Consider the following 17233-nt stretch of genomic DNA (forward strand, 5'->3'; position numbering starts at 1 on the left):
GGCAGGGCTAAGAAGGAGGTGGTTGCGAGTGGGCGTAGTCACTCGGGGTGGGCGTGGCTATGTACAAGGGGCGGGGCCATTGACAGGAAAAGATGCGCAGTGCTCCCCTAGTGGGCCGGGTCTATGGAGAAAGCGGTGCCACGCACAGGGGGCGTGGCTAGTAGCAAAAAAATTGTTTCAAGAGGGCGGAGCAAGAGCCTGGGAAGTTAGTTTGAGGCGGGGCCTGCAGGGGGCGGGGCCTGCAGGAGCCGTGGTCAGGTAACTGGGCTGGGTTCCCACTAGGTGTGGTCTCGGAAGGCTGGGGCGGTGGCAACGTGGAGGGCGGGGGTGACAGCAGCCCTGAGCCGCAGAGCCTCAGCTTCCGCCTGGTCCCAGCCTCGTGGGAGCCCCGCGGGTCCTGCCTAGGTGAGTGGAGCCCCAGGGCAGATCCAGAACCAAGATTATTGGGATGGGGCGTCCTCTCTTTCCAGGTGGGGCCATCGGCTCGCAGGGAGGATCTGGGGTAGAAGAGGTCGCCTCGCGAATGAGTGGGTCGCTGTGCATTACGCGTGTCGGTGTGCCCGGGCTCACCTGGGCGTGATCCCCTAAGTGTATTTCCTGTGCAGCACAGAAAGCCATTGTTTCCATTTTTGCCTGAGTGATCCTTTTAAACGGCGAATCAGATCGGGCCCCTCCTTTACTTAGAACCCTTGGGCAGTAGAGATTAAAATTCAAAGTCCACCAGTTTCTGCCCGGTCTCTCCTCCTGATCTCTCTAACATCGCTGCCCTCCTATCTGCTCCTTGCTCATGGTATTCCGGCTACACCAGCCGCCTTGATGATGTAAAATATAAAAAGCAAGTCCACCTCACCTCCAGGCCTTTGCCCTTACTGTACCCCTCACCCAGACGACTCCTCGAAATCTTTGCCTAACTGCCTCCTTCTGTACTGAGGTCTCAGTTCCAATGTCACTTTATAGGAGAGGCTGTCCTGTCCAGCCTCCTTTATCACATCTCCCTGGCTTATCACTTTCATTAATAACTCTTAGAAATGGTCTGTCTTCTCTATTCATCTCGCGCTTGTTTGTGGTCTCTCTTGCCCAGCTGACTGCAAGCTCTGGAGGGTAGGGCGGTGCCAGGCTTTAATCTCCTTAGTCACTGTATCTCTAGGTTCTAGAACAGAGCCTGGTGCACAGCAAGTGCTCCAGCAATGTTCGTCCAATGTCAAAAGCGAGTCCTGCATACATCTGTGTTTGTATCGCCTGTGCTGGTGGTTCCCACCCTCCACATCCCTCCCCACACGTGGACACATGTTTATGATCCAACTGGAACATGAATAATTCCCTCTCCTCTCCCCATGCTTGGTCTGATGCCTGACTCTGCCCCCTTCTTCTCTTCTGTGCCAAAGGACTCAGAGGCAGGAGAATGACTTAGTTGGCCTTTGGCTGACCTATGGCAACCCTGTGTCCCCAAACTAACCAGAACCTTGCCATTGACTCAACTTCACTCTCACTAAGGGAGACACAAGGCAGGAACTTGGGATTGGGAGACTCTGAGACCGAGGCTAGCCCTGGTCCAGGTGACAAACAGGAAGTGCAAAGGCATTCCAAAGACACACCTGGCTTCAGGTATGCGGCACGGGCAGCTGGCTCCCTGCCCAGAGCTCCTCCCCTAAAGCCACCTAGGGCTAGTCTGGGAACTTCCTGCTGACTCAGGAGACAGAAATTTCTCTGCAGACCCTACCAGACCCAGAAGACTTTGCAGGGCTTCGGGGAGAGCTTGCAGGAGAGTAAGAAGCAGATTATCTTCTTCTGGACCATCCAGAGAAGTCTCCCCCACCAGACAGACACCTGAGACACACTGGCCCTGAGGCCTGTGAGATTATCAGGAAACTACCAAAATGTCTGAGATCTAAATTCGATCATCATGATGACCAAATATATGGGCTCTGAAATACAAGGACCTGCAAAGGCAACATTGCTGTTTGCTGACATTGCTACAAAATGTGACCTTCTAAACATCTTAACCCTGGGTTACATTTTTTTCCCCCCCGAGATGGAGTCTTGCTTGGTCGCCCAGGTTGGAGTACAGTGGTGTGATCTCGGCTTACTGCAGGATCCACCTCCCGGGTTCAAGCGATTCTCTCGCCTCAGCCTCCTGAGTAGCTGGGACTACCACCATGCCTGGCTAATTTTTTTATTTTTAGTAGAGACGGGGTTTCACTGTGTTGGCCAGGCTGGTCTCAAACTCTTGACCTCGGATGATCCACCCGCCTCTACCTCCCAAAGTGCTAGAATTACAAGAGTGAGCCACTGCGCCTGGCCCCGCCAGTGTTGCATTCTAAAGCAAAAAATAGGGGTTAGATTTGCACCTATCCTGAGAACCTCTGAGTGTGTGCATAGGTTGCCGAGAAGCCATGGACGTTTGTAAGTTAAATTCCCCCTGATTGGGATGTTTTTTCACCCAGTCACCTGGCACACTCCCCAGAATTCCTTCCAGACTTTACTCAATGAGACCTTCCCTGGCCACATAGTCAAAAATGTTCACCCAGCCTGGGCAACATGGCAAGACCCGATATATATTTTTTATATATATATATATTTTAAATATATATGTATTTTAAAATATATATATATAATTTATATATATATATAAAATTTATATATATATATAAGCCAGGCATGGCCAGGCACAGTGGCTCATGCTGGTAATCCTAGTGCTTTGGGAGGCTGAGGCAGGTGGATCACCTGAGGTCAGGAGTTCAAGAGCAGCCTGGCCAACATGGAGAAACCCCATCTCTACTACTACAGGCTCAAGCCTGTAATCCCAGCACTTTGGGAGGCCGAGACGGGCCGATCACGAGGTCAGGAGATCGAGACCATCCTGGCTAACACGGTGAAACCCCGTCTCTACTAAAAAAATACAAAAAACTAGCCAGGCGAGGTGACAGGCGCCTGTAGTCCCAGCTACTCGGGAGGCTGAGGCAGGAGAATGGCGTAAACCCGAGAGGTGGAGCTTGCAGTGAGCTGAGATCCGACCACTGCACTTCAGCCTGGGTGACAGAGGGAGACTCCGTCTCAAAAAAAAAAAAAATTTTTTTTTAATTAGCCAGGCATGGTGTCACACGCCAGTAGTCCCAGCTACTCAGGAGGCTGAGGCACAAGAATTGCTTGAACACAGGAGGTGGAAGTTGCAGTGAGTTGAGATCACGCCACTGCACTCCAGCCTGGGCAACAGAGTGAGACTCGGTCTCAAAAAAAAAAAAAAATTAGCCAGGTACAGTGGCCCATGCTCGTAGTCCCAGCTACTCAGAAGGATGAGTGGGAGGATCACTTGAGCCCAGGAGGTCAAGGCTGCAATGAGCTGTGATTGCACCACTGCACTCCAGCCTGGGCAACAAAGCAAGACCCTGTCTCAAAAAAAAAAAAAAGTGTTCACCCCAGCACCTGTACTTTCATTATATCCCATCCACGGTTTAGTTTTTTTGTCTAGAACTCACTCATGTACACCATCATCTAGTTCATTTCTGAGGTGCCTCTCCCCAGTAGAATGTCAGCTCCCAAGACCAGAGATTTCCATCGATTTTGTTCAATGCTATGTCTCTAGGGACTAGAACAGAGCCTGGGACCCCATAGGTGCTCAATAAATGGGAGTTCAGTGAATTCATTAATTAAATTTCTGCAAGATGGGGTGGCATGATGTCATCATCAGTCATGTTTCTTTCTTCATAAAAATTGCATTATATTTGGAACAGGCACGATGGTGACATCTGTCATCCCCACTACTTGAGAGGTTGAGGCTAGAGGATTCCTTGAGCCCAGGAATTCAAGGCTAAAGTGTGCTATGATCACACCTGTGAATAGGCACTGCACTCCAACCTGGGCACCACAGTGAGACCTCTCTCTTTAAATGTAAAAAAGTCTGGGTGGGGTGGCTTGTGCCTGTAATCCCAGCACTTTGGGGAGGCTGAGGCGGGTGGATCACCTGAAGTCAGGAGTTCAAGACCAGCCTGGCCAACATGGAGAAACCCTGTCTCTACTAAAAATACAAAAAATAATAATAATAAAAATAAATTAGCTGGGTGTGGTGGTGCACGCTTGTAATCCCAGCTACTTGGGAGGCTGAGGCAGGAGAATCGCTTGAACCCAGGAGGCAGAGGTTGCAGTGAGCCAAGATCACACCATTGCACTCCAGCCTGGGTGACAGAATGAAACTCTGTCTCAAAAAAAAAAAAAAAAAAAAAAAAGATTTGATGGAGCTGTCTCCAAAATTAAGAAGAGGATAGAAGAAGCTGACCCAGACACTCAAGCAGGGCTAATTATTCCCATTTTACAGATGTGGAAGACTGAGGCCTGTTGCAAGTGCAGAGCTCAGCCCTTGAACCCTCTGTCCCCAAGAGCTCCATGCAGGTGCCACAGGATGGAGAAGATCTTGCTGGCCAACCCTGGTACCACGGCCTCCTGTCCCGCCAGGTACCACCCACAGCAAGGCCTCGGCACCATCTGGTGGGGAGTCTCTCCCACCCTTGCTGAGGACTCCTGGGTCCCTGGATGAGGGACTTAGTGCCAAGGTCTATTGGGACAGATGGCAGAGGGCTGGGGACTGTCTTGAAGGTTGGCTGGTTGGGGACTGTCACTATATTTAAATTATCACTTTCTTTGGGATGATGAGATTGGTGATGAAGCTTAAGGAGAGTCCTAATGGCCCCCAAACCACTCTTGGCTCAGGCTGTCTCTCCCTCTGAACTCCATGTACCTCCTGGTATTTCCCTCTAAATCTGAGGCTCCTGAGCCAGGCACGGTGGCTCACGCCTGTAATCCTAACACTTTGAGAGGCCGAGGCAGGTGGATCACTTGAAGTCAGGAGTTCAAGACCAGCCTGGACAACATGGTGAAACCACATCTCTACTAAAAATACAAAAATTAGCCAGACGTGGTGGTATGCGCCTGTAGTCCCAGCTACTTGGGAGGCTGAGGCAGGAGAATCTCTTGAACCCAGGAGGCAGAGGTTGTAGTGAGCCAAAATTGTGGCACTGCACTCCAGACTGGGTGACAGAGTGAGACTCTGTCAAAAACATAAATAAACAAACAAATAAATCTGAGGCTCCCACCTCCATCTGAAACTCAATTGTCACCCCCAAAAATTCTGGGACCCTGAGCATCTAATGAAATCATGAGAGGCAGTATAGCTTAATAGTTAAAAGCCCGGGCCGGGCGCGGTGGCTCAAGCCTGTAATCCCAGCACTTTGGGAGGCCAAGACGGGCGGATCACGAGGTCAGGAGATCGAGACCATCCTGGCTAACACGGTGAAACCCCGTCTCTACTAAAAATAAAAAAAATTAGCCGGGCATGGTGGCGGGCGCCTGTAGTCCCAGCTGCTCGGGAGGCTGAGGCAGGAGAATTGGTGTGAACCCGGGAGGCGGAGCTTGCAGTGAGCCGAGATCCGGCCACTGCACTCCAGCCCGGGCCACAGACAGAGACTCCGTCTCAAAAAAAAAAAAAAAAAAAAGTTAAAAGCCCATAATCTAGACCCAGACACCCTAGGTTCAAATCCAAACCCTACAACTTATATTGTGTGTGACCTTGGGCAGGGTATTTGACCTCTCTGGGCCTCAGTCTCCCCATCTTTAACATAGGGATAGCAGGCCAGGCATGTTGGCTCATGCCTGTAATCCCAGCACTTTGGGAGGCTGAGGCAGGAGGATCACTTGAGGTTAGGAGTCCCAAACCAGTCTGGGCAACATAGCAGAACTCTGTCTCTACAAAAAAAAAGAAAAAATACAAAAATTAGCCAGGCATAGGTGGCATGTAACTGTTGTCCCAACTACTCAGGAGGCTGAGATGGGAGGATTGCTTAAGCCCAGGAGGTCAAGGCTGTGGGTAAGCCATGATTGCTCCCCTGCACTCAGCCTGGGCAATCGAGAGAGACCTTGACTCAAAAAAAAAAAAAAAAAAAAAAAAAGGCTGGAAAAAAAAACGGGCCAGGCACGGTCACTCGTGCCTGTAATCCCAGCACTTTGGGAGGCCGAGGCAGGTGGATCACCTGAGGTCAGCAGTTCGAGACCAGCCTGACCAATATTATGAAACCCCATCTCTACTAAAAATACAAAAAATTAGCCGGGCATGGTGGCACGTGCCTGTAATCCCAGCTACTCGGGAGGCTGAGACAGGAGAATCGCTTGAACCTGGGAGGCGGAGGTTGCAGTGAGCTGAGATCGTGCCATTGCACTCCAGCCTGGGCACCAAGAGTAAAACTCCGTCTCAAAGAAAAAAAAAGAAAAAAGGTATAATAATACCTACCACCCTTGTTACAGGAATTACAGGAGTTAATACCCTTTACATTTAAAGCAGTGCTTGACATATAGTAAGGGTTACACGTGTGTCTGCTACATCTATTATTCAGTGCCCAGACTCCACATTCACCTCTACTTTGCCTCTCTCTGGGGTCCTGGCCTTTCTGCCTGCTGCCCCACACCATTTTTTTTTTTTTTTTTTTTTTTTTTGGGACATGATCTCGCTCTGTCACCCATGCTGGAATGCAATGGCTCCATCTCGGTTCACTGCAACCTCTGCCTCCTGGGTTCAAGCAATTCTCCCACCTCAGCCTCCTGAGTAGCTGGAATGACAGGTGCACACCACCACGCCCAGCTAATTTTTATATTTTTTGGTAAAGACAGGGTTTTGCCATGTTGCCCAGGCTGGTCTCAAACTCCTGATGTCAAGTAATCTGCCTGCCTCAGCCTCCCAAAGTGCTCGCATTACAGGTGTGAACCACTGTGCCCCACCCTTCCTACCCTATTCTGACACCAGCCACCACAGCTAGCATAAGACTGCTTGCAAATGTTTATAAAAGAGGGGGCCCCAATCTGGAAGCATCCAGCTAATGGCATCTCTTGAAGCCATATTTGCATAACAAGCCCAGTGCATTTACCAAATTGGATGTTGCATCAGTCAGCATCACCTAGTGGCTAGTTACAAACATTCCCAATATATCACCAGCTAAACACAGTCAATATGTTAATGTCATAGTCCAAGGTGGTTGAGAAGTGGAGATGCAAAGCTCCATAAATCAGTCGGGAGCCAAGTGTATCATGTAGTTCTGTCATCCCTCAGGGCTTTGGGGATATCAGCTGACAGATAGGGGACAGAACCTACAAGACTGTGCAGGAGGGTTTTATGGACCAGGTCTGGATATTTCCCACAGCCCTTCTACCCCACATCCCATTGGCCAGTTATCACATGACAACCTTAGCTGCAAGGGAGCCTGGGAAATGTAGTCTACATAGGTGCCAGCAGAATAGGGGACATAACTTGGTGTGAAACTTCCCAGTCTTTGTCTGCCACAGAAGTTTCACTGGGGTAGCTTTTCTTGGGTGGTGGGGGTGATGATGGGGGGAGACACCATTAACCACTGCTCTGGGCTCATTCTTAATTCCTCTGCCCCCGACCTCCATCCACAGAAGGCTGAAGCTCTTCTTCAGCAAGATGGCGACTTCCTGGTTCGTGCCTCTGGGTCTCGTGGGGGCCACCCCGTGATCTCCTGCCGCTGGCGGGGCTCAGCCCTCCATTTCGAGGTGTTCCGTGTGGCCCTGCGTCCCCGGCCAGGCCGACCCACAGCTCTCTTTCAGCTGGAGGATGAGCAGTTCCCCAGCATGCCCGCTCTGGTTCGCAGTTATGTGACAGGCAGGCGCCCACTGTCCCAGGCCACAGGGGCTGTGGTCTCCAGGCCTGTGACTTGGCAGAGGCCTCTGCGACGCAGCTTTAGCGAGGACACCCTGATGGATGGCCCAGCTCGGACAGAGCCTCTCAGGTACTCACAGTCTCTCTGCCTCCTTAAGAACACCCAGCACTCTCAGGGTTTTCCAACTCAATGGTTGACTTTTTTTTTTTTTTTTAAGACTGAGTCTCACTCTGTTGCCCAGGCTGGAGTGCAGTGGCGTGATCTCAGCTCACTGCAACCTCCACCTCTCAGGTTCAAGCGATTCTCCTGCCTCAGCCTCCCAAGTAGCTGGGATTATAGGAGTGCACCACCACGCCCAGCTAATTTTTTTATTTTTTTATTTTTTATTTATTTCTTCAGTCTAAGTCTCACTCTGTTGCCCAGGCTGGCGTGCAATGGCACGATCTCAGCTCACTGCAACCTCCACCTCCCGGGTTTAAGCAATTCTCCTGTCTCAGCTTCCCGAGTAGCTGGGATTACGGGGGTGCACCACCATGCCTGGCTAATTTTTTATATTTTTAGTAGAGACAGGGTTTCACCATGTTGGCCAGGCTGGTCTCAAACTCCTCACCTCAAGTGATCCACCTGCCTCGGCCTCCCAAAGTGCTGGGATTACAGGCATGAGCCACCACGCCAGGCTAGTTTTTTGTATTTTTAGTAGAGACAGGGTTTCACCCTGTTGGCCAGGCTGGTCTCAAACTCCCGACCTCAAGTGATCCACCCACCTCAGCCTCCCATAGTGCTGGGATTACAGGTGTGAGTCACCGCGCCCAGCCTTGGTTGAGTTTTGAGGCCCGAACGTTTTTAGTTGTGGGGGAGGAGGTGGAGATGTCATGTGCATCATAGGATGTTGAGCAGCATTTCTGAGCTCCATCCAACTAGATGCTACTAGTCGTGACAACTAAAGATGTCTCCACACGTTGCTAAGAGTCCCCTGGACGCAGGTCACCTTGGGTGGTTGAGACTTACTGGTACAGAGTAACTGGACACAGGGTTTTCCAGATATTGGTGAGGGACACTCTGCTTAGGTGGGGACTACAGGTCTCTCCCACTCTGTCCCCCAGGGCAAGGAAGTGGAGCAACAGTCAGCCTGCAGATTTGGCACATATGGGACAGTCAAGAGAAGACCCCACTGGGATAGGTGAGTGTCTACCAGAACGGCCTGTGGTTCAGGGATTGGCTTTGCAACTCACCACCTAAGAGATCTTAGTCAGGTGCAGGAACCTGTTGGAGCCTCAATTTCTTGCTTTAGAAAATGATGACAATCGCGATGACTTGAAACACTCAGGGACTTTGTGGGTGCTTAAAATGTGTGTTTACAAGGCTGAGCGCAGTGGCTCATGCCTGTAATCCCAGCACTTTGGGAGGCCAAGGCTGGTGGATCATTTGAGGTCAGGAGTTCGAGACTGGCCTGGCCAACATGGTGAAACCCCATCTCCAGTAAAAACACAAAATTAGCCGAGCATGGTGGCATGCACCTGTAATCCCAGCTACTTGGGAGGCTGCAGCAGGAGAATCGCTTGAACCTGGGAGGCGAAGGTTGCAGTGAGCCGAGATGACGCCACTGCACTCCAGCCTGGGTGACAGAACAAAACTCCATCTCAAGAAAAAAAAAAAAAAAATGTGTGTGTTTACAATTATTCCAAGGAGCTGTACCTGTTCTGACCACAGCTTACCTTGCTAACAACTTCTGCTACATACCCTCCTCATGCTAGTCACACAGCCCTCCTTGTAGTTGTTCGAACCCTCAGGCTTTTATTCCTGCCTTGGGGCCTTTGTACTTTACATTTCCACCAGTGACACAAACATTCTCATTCCCCTAATTTTTTCCTGAATGGCTCCTCTCCATCCAGGGTAAGTTCCTCAAAGCAGTTGAGTCTGACAGCCTTACCTAAAGGAGGACTCACCTGAATGCCCCCTCATGCTCCTTTTTTCCCATCCTTCTCCCAACCCCATTCAACATGAGCCCTTCCTGCATCCCAGGCCCTGCACAGAGTGCTAGAATACATCAGTGAACCAGAAAGAGACAAAGATCCCTGCCCGGTGGGAGCCAACAGTCTATGAAAGGACAACAAACCATGAACCACAGAAATAAGGCAATTTTGTTTGCTTCAAGTTGAAAATAAAACACAGTAAGGGAAGGCCAGGCACAGTGGCTCAGGCCTGTAATCCCCAGCACTTTGGGAGGCCGAGTCAGGAGTTCGAGACCAGCCTGGCCAACATGGAGAAACCCTGTCTCTACTAAAACTATAAAAATTAGCCGGGCGTGGTGGTGCACGCCTGTAATCCCAGCTAGTCGGGAGGCTGAGGCATGAGAATTGCTTGAACCCAGGAGGCGGAGGTTGCCATGAGCCAAGATCACGCCATTGTACTCCAGCCTGGACAACAGAGTGAGACTCTGTCTCAAAAAAATAAATAATAAATAATAAATAATAAAAAAAACAGCAAGGGAAGGGTGAGGTGGCTCAGGTCTGTAATCCTAGCACTTTGGGAGGCCGAGGTGGGCAGATCACTTGAGGTCAGGAGTTTGAGACCAGCCTCGCCAACATGGTGAAAACGCATCTCTACTAAAAAAAAAAAAAAAAATTAGCCAGGTGTGGTGGCATATGCCTGTAATCCCAGCTACTCAGGAGGCTGAGGCAGGAGAATTGCTTGAACCTGGGAGGTGGAGGTTGCAGTGAGCCGAGATTGCGCCACTGCACTCCAGCCTGGGCGACAGAGTGAGAGAGACTCTGTCTCAAAAAAACCAAAGAAAACAAAAAACAAACAAACAAAAAACAGTAAGGGAGATAGGGACTATAAAGATGGAGATGTGTATTGTAATTTTATTTTATATTTGTTTGTCTGTTTATTTGTTTATTTATTTTTGAGATAGAGTTTTGCTCTTGTTGCCCAGGCTGGAGTGCAATGGCGCAATATTGACTCACTGCAACCTCCACCTCCTGGGTTCAACCGATTTTCCTGCCTCGGCCTCCTGAGTAGCTGGGATTACAGGCATGTGCACCATGCCCTGCTAATTTTGTATTTTTAGTAGAGATGGGGTTTCACCATGTTGGTCAGGCTGGTCTCAAACTCCTGACCTCTGGCAATCCACTCGCCTCGAACTCCCAAAGTGCTGGGATTACAGGCGTGAGCCATTGCACCCAGGCAACCAATTTTAAATAGTAGACAGTAAAGGCCCCATTGCAGAAAAAAATAAAATTGAAGGAAATGAGGGAGGGAACAAGGTGGATAACTGGGGGATAACCAGGCAGGAGGAAGAAGCAGTGCAAAGGCTCTCAGGGCAGAACAAGAATTTAAGCTGTTAGGCCGGGCGCAGTGGCTCACGTCTGTAATCCCAGCACTTTGGGAGGCCCAGGCGGGCAGATCACGAGGTCAGAAGATCGAGACCCTCCTGGCTAACACGGTGAAACCCTGTCTCTACTAAAACTTCAAAAAACTAGCCGGGCGAGGTGGCGACGCCTGTAGTCCCAGCTACTCAGGAGGCTGGGGCAGGAGAATGGTGTGAACTCGGGAGGCGGAGCTTGCAGTGAGCCGAGATCGCGCCACTGCACTCCAGCCTGGGTGACAGAGTGAGACTCCGTCTCAAAAAATAAAAAATAAAAAAAATTTAAGCTGTTCATTCAACCAAAAAATAAGTGGGTAGCTGGGCGTAGTGTTGCACCCCTGTGGTCCTAGCTACTTGGAAGGTTGAAGCAGGAGGATACTTGAGCCCAGGAAGTCAAGGCTGCAGTGAGCCGTGATTGCACCATTGCACTCCAGCCTGGGCCACAGAGGGTGAGACCCTGTCTCAAATTTTAAAAGAAAGAAGAAAAGAAAGGGCCAGGTGCGGTGGCTCATGCCTGTAATCCCAGCACTTTTGGAGGCCGAGGCAGGCGGATCACGAGGTCGAGATCAAGACTATCCTGGTCAACATGGTGAAACCCCATCTCTACTAAAAATACAAAAATTAGCTGAGTGTGGTGGTGCCTGTAGTCCCAGCTACTCAGGAGGCTGAAGCAGGAGAATCACTTCAACCTGGGAGGCAGAGGTTGCAATAAGCTGAGATGGCGCCACTGCACTCCAGCCTGGTGACAGAGTGAGACTCCGTCAAGAAAGATGGCCGGGCGCGGTGGCTCAAGCCTGTAATCCCAGCACTTTGGGAGGCCGAGGCGGGTGGATCACAAGGTCAGGAGATCGAGACTATCCTGGCTAACATGGTGAAACCCCGTCTCTACTAAAAATACAAAAAACTAGCCGGGCGCGGTAGCGGGCGCCTTTAGTCCCAGCTACTTGGGAGGCTGAGGCGGGAGAATGGCGTGAACCCGGGGGGCGGAGCTTGCAGTGAGCCGAGATCGCGCCACTGCACTCCAGCCTGGGTGACACAGCGCGAGACTCCGTCTCAAAAAAAAAAAAAATAAAAAAAAGAAAGAAAAGAAAGGAAGGAAGGAATGAAGGGAGGGAGGGAGGGAAGGAGGGACAGATGAGTGTAGCTGAAGCAGAGGGAATGAGGGGAAAGTCAGAGAGAGACCCTGGGACTCAGATTCTGAGGATTTTTCAGCTACAGTGAGCACTTTGGACCTTAATTAACTCCGAGTGAGCCAGGCACTGTTGGATGGTTTCAAGTTCCTAGAAAAGAGCCTATTCAAAGGCATGGTAAATACAGGCTCCCAAAAGTCTTAGTACAGTTTTAAGTACTAATAGTCCAGGAGGTCAACATGCCACCAACTTACAAATGACATCATTTAAAAGTTTAGGATGAGGGGAGGGGACTGAGAGGAGGGATCCAGTAGGTGCAGCAAAAACCACCATGGCACACGGATACTCGTGTGACCAACCTGCACATTCTGCACGTGTATCCTTTTTTTTTGTTGTTGCTTTTTTGTTTGTTTGTTTGTTTAGAAGAAATAAAAAAGAAAAAAAAGAAAAAGAAAGTTTAATAAGCTTGGTTTCTTTGATACTTATCTGAGTGTCATACCATACATGGTTTGGTTGTGAATTTTTTATACTTTCTGCCTCTCTATAGATATCTGTATTAATTATATATATTTATATAGATATATCTATGGAGAGATATAATATATATATTATCATAAAAAAGAGAAAAGTAAAATATCTATCATATATAAATATAATTATATATAATATATAGGGCAACATTATATATTTAATGTTAATTTTAAGATATACTTAAGTATATATTATATATTTATATAATATATAGATATCTATCTGTATAGATATGACATAGAGAGATATATCTATACTTAATTATAGATACATAGATATCTTTTTTTTTTTTCGAGATAGGGTCTCACTCTGTCATCCAAGCTGGAGTGCAGTGGTGCAGTCATACCTCACTGCAGCCTCTGGCTCAAGTGATCCTCCCACCTCAGCCTCCCAAGTAGCTGGGACCACAGGTGCATGCCATCATACCAGCTAATTTTCTAACTTTTTGTAGAGACAAGATCTTGTTATGTTGCCCAGACTGGTCTGGAATCCCTAGCCTCAAGCGATCCTCTCACCTTGACTCCTCCCAAAATGCTGAGATTACAGGCATCAACCACCACCTTCATCCTTTTTTTTGAAAAAAATTTTAATTTCGTGGGGTCACTGCTTACCATCTTTCAGTCAGAGGGGCAAAAACAAAGAATTCAAATTTAAAATGTAGTATTCAGAATTCATAGGGTCAGGCAAGGTGGCTCATGCCTGTGATCCCAGCACTTTGGGAGGCCAAGGAGGGAGGCTTGCTTGAGACTAGGAATTCCACACCAGTCCACCAGTCTGGGCAACACAGTGAGATCCCATCTCTATAAAATAAAATAAAAAATTTTTAAAAAGAATTTACAGAACGATAGAGATGCCAAAGTTTTCCAACCATGTGTAAGCATGTTAGCATTTCTACTGTTGAGGTTGTTGAAATTCAAAACTGCCCCTGGATAGGTTGGGATACCCCATTATTGGAATGAGTGGATGGATCAGGTGGGTAGTAGCCCATGAAGCTCTCACCCCTGCCCATTCAGCAATCTTCTCTGTGTATTCCCATTGACCCCTCTTGTATGATCTCCAGAAGCCTTCGCCATGCCCGTATCTGCCTTGCCCCGAACGGGCAGTGACCCCGTGTTGCTGAAGGCCCCTGCTTCCCTGGGAACTGTTGCCAACAGTCTCAGAGCCTCCGATGGGCAGCTTCAAGCCAAGGCACCAGCGAAGCCTCCCCGGACACCCTCCTTCGAACTTCCTGATACCTCTGAACGTCCCCCAACGTACTGCGAGCTGGTGCCCCGAGTACCCTGTGTCCAGGGAACATCCCTGAGCCAAAGCTGCCCAGAGCCAGAGGACCCATGGTGGGAGGCTGAGGAGGATGAGGAGGAAGAGAACAGATGTTTTACAAGACCACAGGCTGAGATCTCTTTCTGCCCCCCTGATACCCCCTCCTGCCTCCTGGGCCCCCAGAATCGGCCCCTGGAACCCCAAGTCCTGCATACTCTCCGTGGCCTGTTCCTGGAGCACCATCCTGGGAGCACTGCCCTTCACCTGCTATTGGTAGACTGCCAGGTGGGTCACCTGCTGAGATGCTCCTCTCCAGGCCCAGGGCAAGACCCCACCATACCTACATAATCACACTTCACCTGACTTCCCCATTCCCTTCCGCAGGCCACAGGCCTCCTGGGAGTGACCAGGGTTCAGCGGGACAACATGGGGGTCTCATCTGGCCTGGAGCTGCTCACTCTTCCCCATGGATGTCGCCTGAGGTTGGAACTGCTGGAGAGGTGAGCCAGCCGCTTGGAATCTTGGCTGGGGAAGGCCAATTCCCCCCGACTTCCGAAAGTCTCCAAACAGCTCCCCACTCATGGTTCCCCAGGGAAGAAGGGAGATGGGGCAATGCCACATCCTATCCCCCCTCACCCCTGCATTACAAACCTCCCCACTGCCCCCAGACCCTTGCCCTCCGCTTCTGCAGGCATGAGACACTGGCGCTGGCCGGGGCACTGGCAGTGCTGGGCTGCTCGGGGCCGCTGGAGGAGCGCGCAGCCGCACTGAGGGGCCTGGTAGAGCTGGCGCTGGCGCTGCGGCCAGGGGCAGCGGGGGACCTGCCCGGGCTGGCTGCGGTCATGGGCGCCCTGCTCATGCCCCAGGTTCGTGGGGAGCAGGGAGTGGAGGAAGCTGGAGTGCGGGTGACTGGGAAGACAGGAGAGGAGGCATGCGCAGGTCTCTTCTCCCAGGTGTCCCGGTTGGAGCACACGTGGCGCCAGCTCCGAAGGAGCCACACGGAGGCTGCGCTGGCCTTTGAACAGGAGCTGAAGCCGCTGATGCGGGCTCTGGATGAGGGCGCTGGTGAGTGAAGGTCTGGGGCTTGGCATCCTCCGGGGGCCCAGACCAAATTTAACAGAAATCTTAATCTAGTCCTATGCCCTGTTCCTACATCAGTTCTAGGCCCTGCCCTCCACACGGGACTTGTTCCTAGGGCCACGCCCCCTTACCAGCCTTGATCCCAGCCCCTTTCCCTAGGCCCCGCCCCTTCGCCATAGACCCCGCCCCCCATACGGGGCTTGTGATCCTGGCCCCTGTCCACAGACCCCGCTGTCGCTCAATCCTAAGCCCCGCCCTTGCATCTGTCCTAGGTTCCACCTCTGCCCCATGCCCTATCTACAGCCCCAAACCCAGATCAGGCCCTCTCCCTCCGCAGGACCCTGCGACCCCGGCGAGGTGGCGCTGCCGCACGTGGCACCCATGGTGCGCCTGCTGGAGGGCGAGGAAGTCGCGGGGCCGCTGGATGAGAGCTGCGAGCGGCTGCTGCGCACCCTGCACGGGGCGCGTCACATGGCCCGGGACGCACCCAAATTCCGCAAGGTGGCAGCCCAGCGCCTGCGAGGTGAGCGTTCCCTCTGCTCTGTACTGCAGACTTCAGATCCGGCAAGTTCTGGCCGGACCCCCAAACCCAACCTGTCCCAGGAAGGGAGCCTCTCGCCACGCCTCCCGGAGCCCCACCCAAACTGGGACGTCTCCACTCCAGGAAGGTTCTCGCCCCAAGCAAACGCTGCTTCCAGCGGTATTGATAGGAACAGGGCCGTCCACCTCAAAACGGGCTGTCCTGCCCCCAGAGCCACCTCCGTGGGTCCCCACTCCCCCTTCCCACCTAGAACGATCCCGCACCCCAGGGATCTCGATCTCGAGGAACGCCCTGCTCCCTCCAAACGATTCCTCCCTCCTATCCTAGGGCAGCCCAGCCGACAAGATCCCCCACCTTCCCCGACAACCTGGGATCCCGCCACCGGTGCAGCCCCACGTCCAGGCACAGCCCCTAAGGCGGGACCCCCAGGATCTGGCACCTGGAACAGGCCACCCCCTTGCACTCTAGTAGAGCCCCTCAGGCACCCCACCCCCATTCCTGCAGAGGGCTGGAAGCCCCCTCCCCTCTGACCCCGCCTAGTCATCCCGCAGGTGGGGCAAGTCCCTCCCGGGCCGCTGTTGGGTCAAAGTCCTCAGGGGAAAGGCAGGTGCGGGAGGTTGGGAGGGGCGAGGCGGGCGCCTGGGCCCCGCCCCCAGCCCACCTGACCTTGTTTCCAGGATTCCGGCCTAACCCAGAGCTGAGGGAGGCCCTGACCACCGGCTTCCTGCGGAGGCTGCTCTGGGGTAGCCGGGGCGCGGGAGCTCCGCGCGCTGAACGCTTTGAGAAGTTCCAGCGCGTCCTCGGCGTCCTGTCACAGCGCCTGGAGCCTGACAGCTGAGAGCGCAGACCCCTTTCTTCACACCCGGGACCCCCAGGTTTTTGAAGACCCCGGAAGAGACCAAAGGAGTCGTCCCAGGCTCCTCACGTCCTCAGGCGGAAACCTGCCCTGTGCCTCACAGCAGAGGTGGGGAGGGCAGTCAGGGTCATCCGGGGCATGGTGAACATGTGACCTGCAGATCTGGCATCAGAGGCCAGAGTTCAAATGTGACTCCGCTTCTTAAAAGCTGTGATTTCTAGCAGTCACTTCACCTCTCTGTGTCTGCCTTTAACAAAATCATGGCTGTGCAGCAGCTCAGGCCTGTAATCTCAGCACTTGGGGAGGCCGAGGCGGAAGGAAGGCTTGAGGCCAGGAGTTCAAGACCAGCCAGGGCAACATGGTGAGACCTCATCTCTACAAAAACTGAAAAATAAAAAACTTTTACAAAATGTAAAAGTTGAGGCTGTGTACTTTCTAAGAATTGTGGCTGGGAATGAGACCGCAGGTGGAGAATGCCTGGCACACAGTAGATCCTCAATAAGTGCTACCCATTCTCAGAAGCTGCACTGCATTCAGAAGGGATGAAACTTGGTGTCCCGGCCAGGCGCGGTAGCTCACACCCATAATCCCAGCACTTTGGGAGGCCGAGGTGGATGGATCACTTGAGGTCAGGAGTTCGAGACCAGCCTGGCCAACATGGCAAAACCCTGCCTCTACAGAAAATACAAAAAATTAGCTGGGCGTGATGGTGTGCACCTGTAATCCCAGCTACTTGGGAGGCTGAGGCAGAATTGCTTGAACCCAGGAGGTGGAGTCTGCAGTGAGCTGAGATTACGCCACTGCACTCCA

General features: G+C 51.7%; 1 protein-coding gene across 11 annotated transcripts; it reads left to right on the plus strand.

The window, feature by feature from the left end:
- The first annotated feature begins 208 nt into the window (after positions 1 to 208).
- On the plus strand, positions 209 to 16840 carry SH2D3A (SH2 domain containing 3A). Of its 11 annotated transcripts, none has more exons than XM_031660055.1 (10): positions 209 to 405; positions 4313 to 4449; positions 7438 to 7787; positions 8762 to 8838; positions 13747 to 14231; positions 14331 to 14446; positions 14638 to 14812; positions 14900 to 15011; positions 15299 to 15549; positions 16245 to 16840. In XM_031660055.1, exons 2-10 carry the CDS (start codon positions 4381 to 4383, stop codon positions 16266 to 16268), a joined length of 1659 nt encoding a protein of 552 aa, XP_031515915.1. In that variant the 5' UTR covers positions 209 to 405; positions 4313 to 4380; the 3' UTR covers positions 16269 to 16840. The 11 variants fall into 11 exon arrangements, with proteins under 11 accessions (XP_031515915.1, XP_009191571.3, XP_031515913.1 ...); XM_009193307.4 differs by having other exon boundaries at positions 15364 to 15549; XM_031660053.1 differs by having other exon boundaries at positions 15895 to 16361.
- The last annotated feature ends 393 nt before the right edge of the window (positions 16841 to 17233 follow it).

This window comes from Papio anubis, chromosome 20 (assembly GCF_008728515.1).
Source record: "Papio anubis isolate 15944 chromosome 20, Panubis1.0, whole genome shotgun sequence".
NCBI classification, from domain to species: domain Eukaryota; kingdom Metazoa; phylum Chordata; class Mammalia; order Primates; family Cercopithecidae; genus Papio; species Papio anubis.

Bases quoted from the DNA above. Each gene is read 5' to 3' on its own strand.
- SH2D3A (XM_017952130.3), top strand. From the start codon at position 4,381: ATGCAGGTGCCACAGGATGGAGAAGATCTTGCTGGCCAACCCTGGTAC. The intron at 7,788-8,761 runs GTACTCACAGTC...TCTGTCCCCCAG, and splicing joins GCTCGGACAGAGCCTCTCAG to GGCAAGGAAGTGGAGCAACA. The intron at 14,447-14,637 runs GTGAGCCAGCCG...CCGCTTCTGCAG, and splicing joins AGGTTGGAACTGCTGGAGAG to GCATGAGACACTGGCGCTGG.